Source organism: Rhagoletis pomonella, unplaced genomic scaffold (genome assembly GCF_013731165.1).
Source record: "Rhagoletis pomonella isolate Grant_MI unplaced genomic scaffold, Rhpom_1.0 Rhpom_scaffold_00269, whole genome shotgun sequence".
NCBI classification, from domain to species: Eukaryota; Metazoa; Arthropoda; class Insecta; order Diptera; family Tephritidae; genus Rhagoletis; species Rhagoletis pomonella.
Window position 1 is genome coordinate 59,537 of NW_023458823.1, and position 1,031 is coordinate 60,567.

The following is a 1,031-nucleotide window of genomic DNA, read 5'->3' on the forward strand; positions in this document are numbered from 1 at the left end:
GATTTTGCTGCTTCCGGCGTAGGCTATTGTGGTCCGTTTATGTTGCGTACGGGAACCAAACGTTCTCGCACAATGGTTAAAACTTACCTCGCTATTTTCATTTGCATGGCAACCAAGGCAGTGACCATGTCGCGATTTATACTGTGATAATGACACAGCGTTCATCGGTGCTAATCGACAATTACAAGAGGATGTTGTGGCCTGGTACATGGACAACAATCAAAAATTGTTAGCAGCTATGGGTACGCAGTGGCATTTTATTAGCCCAAGCGCGCCGCATCACGGCGGGCTCTGGGAGGCTGCCATTAAATCCGCCAAACACCATCTAGTTCGCTGTGTTAGTGCTCAGACGATGTGGTACAGCCAGATGCAGACTTTGGCGACATTAGTTGAAGCGTGTCTAAATTCGCGTCCACTTCATGGCGATCCTGAGGACAAGCTCGCCCTTACACCTGGCGATTTCCTAGTTGGCTCCCTGCTTTTAGCCGTACCAGGACCTGATATCAGCCAAGCTCCTGCAATCGCCTGAAGCAAAGGCAATGCGTGAGGCTGGTTCACCAAAAGTTTTGGCATCGTCGGAGCGAGGAATATTTGTCAACTCTTCAGAGGCGAAACAAGTAGCATGCAAATTTAATTCCAACTCAATGGCGGCTGTGGGTCGACTGATAGCAGTCCATCCTGGAGGGGACGAAGCCATCCGAAATGTGACACTAAAAAACAGCAGTGGATGCCCTACCCAGGCAAACCAAAAATTATGTCGGCTCTTAGGCAGCGAAGCAGGTTAAGCCACTAAGGTAACTTTAGAATTAATGCAACCTTGTTTTATATTCATTTGTTTCGAGCTTCGACTTTCGAGTCTGGATTATTTGATATTTCCTTTCATTGTACATTTTACTTGTTTTTCTCAGGGCATAAAAGGCAAAATTCAACTGTAAAAGTCCTTCTTTTTCAATAAAGGATTATCTTGGTAACATCATTTGTAACAGATGGAATTATGAAGCTACCCAAAAAATGGCAAAATGGTCAATGTG

General features: G+C 45.2%; 1 protein-coding gene across 1 annotated transcript; it reads left to right on the forward strand.

Annotated features, from left to right (window-relative positions):
- The first annotated feature begins 208 nt into the window (after positions 1-208).
- Positions 209-529, forward strand: LOC118750497. The gene has a single exon (XM_036485210.1). The coding sequence runs from the start codon at positions 209-211 to the stop codon at positions 527-529; it is 321 nt and encodes a 106-aa protein (XP_036341103.1).
- Positions 530-1,031: the final 502 nt, after the last annotated feature.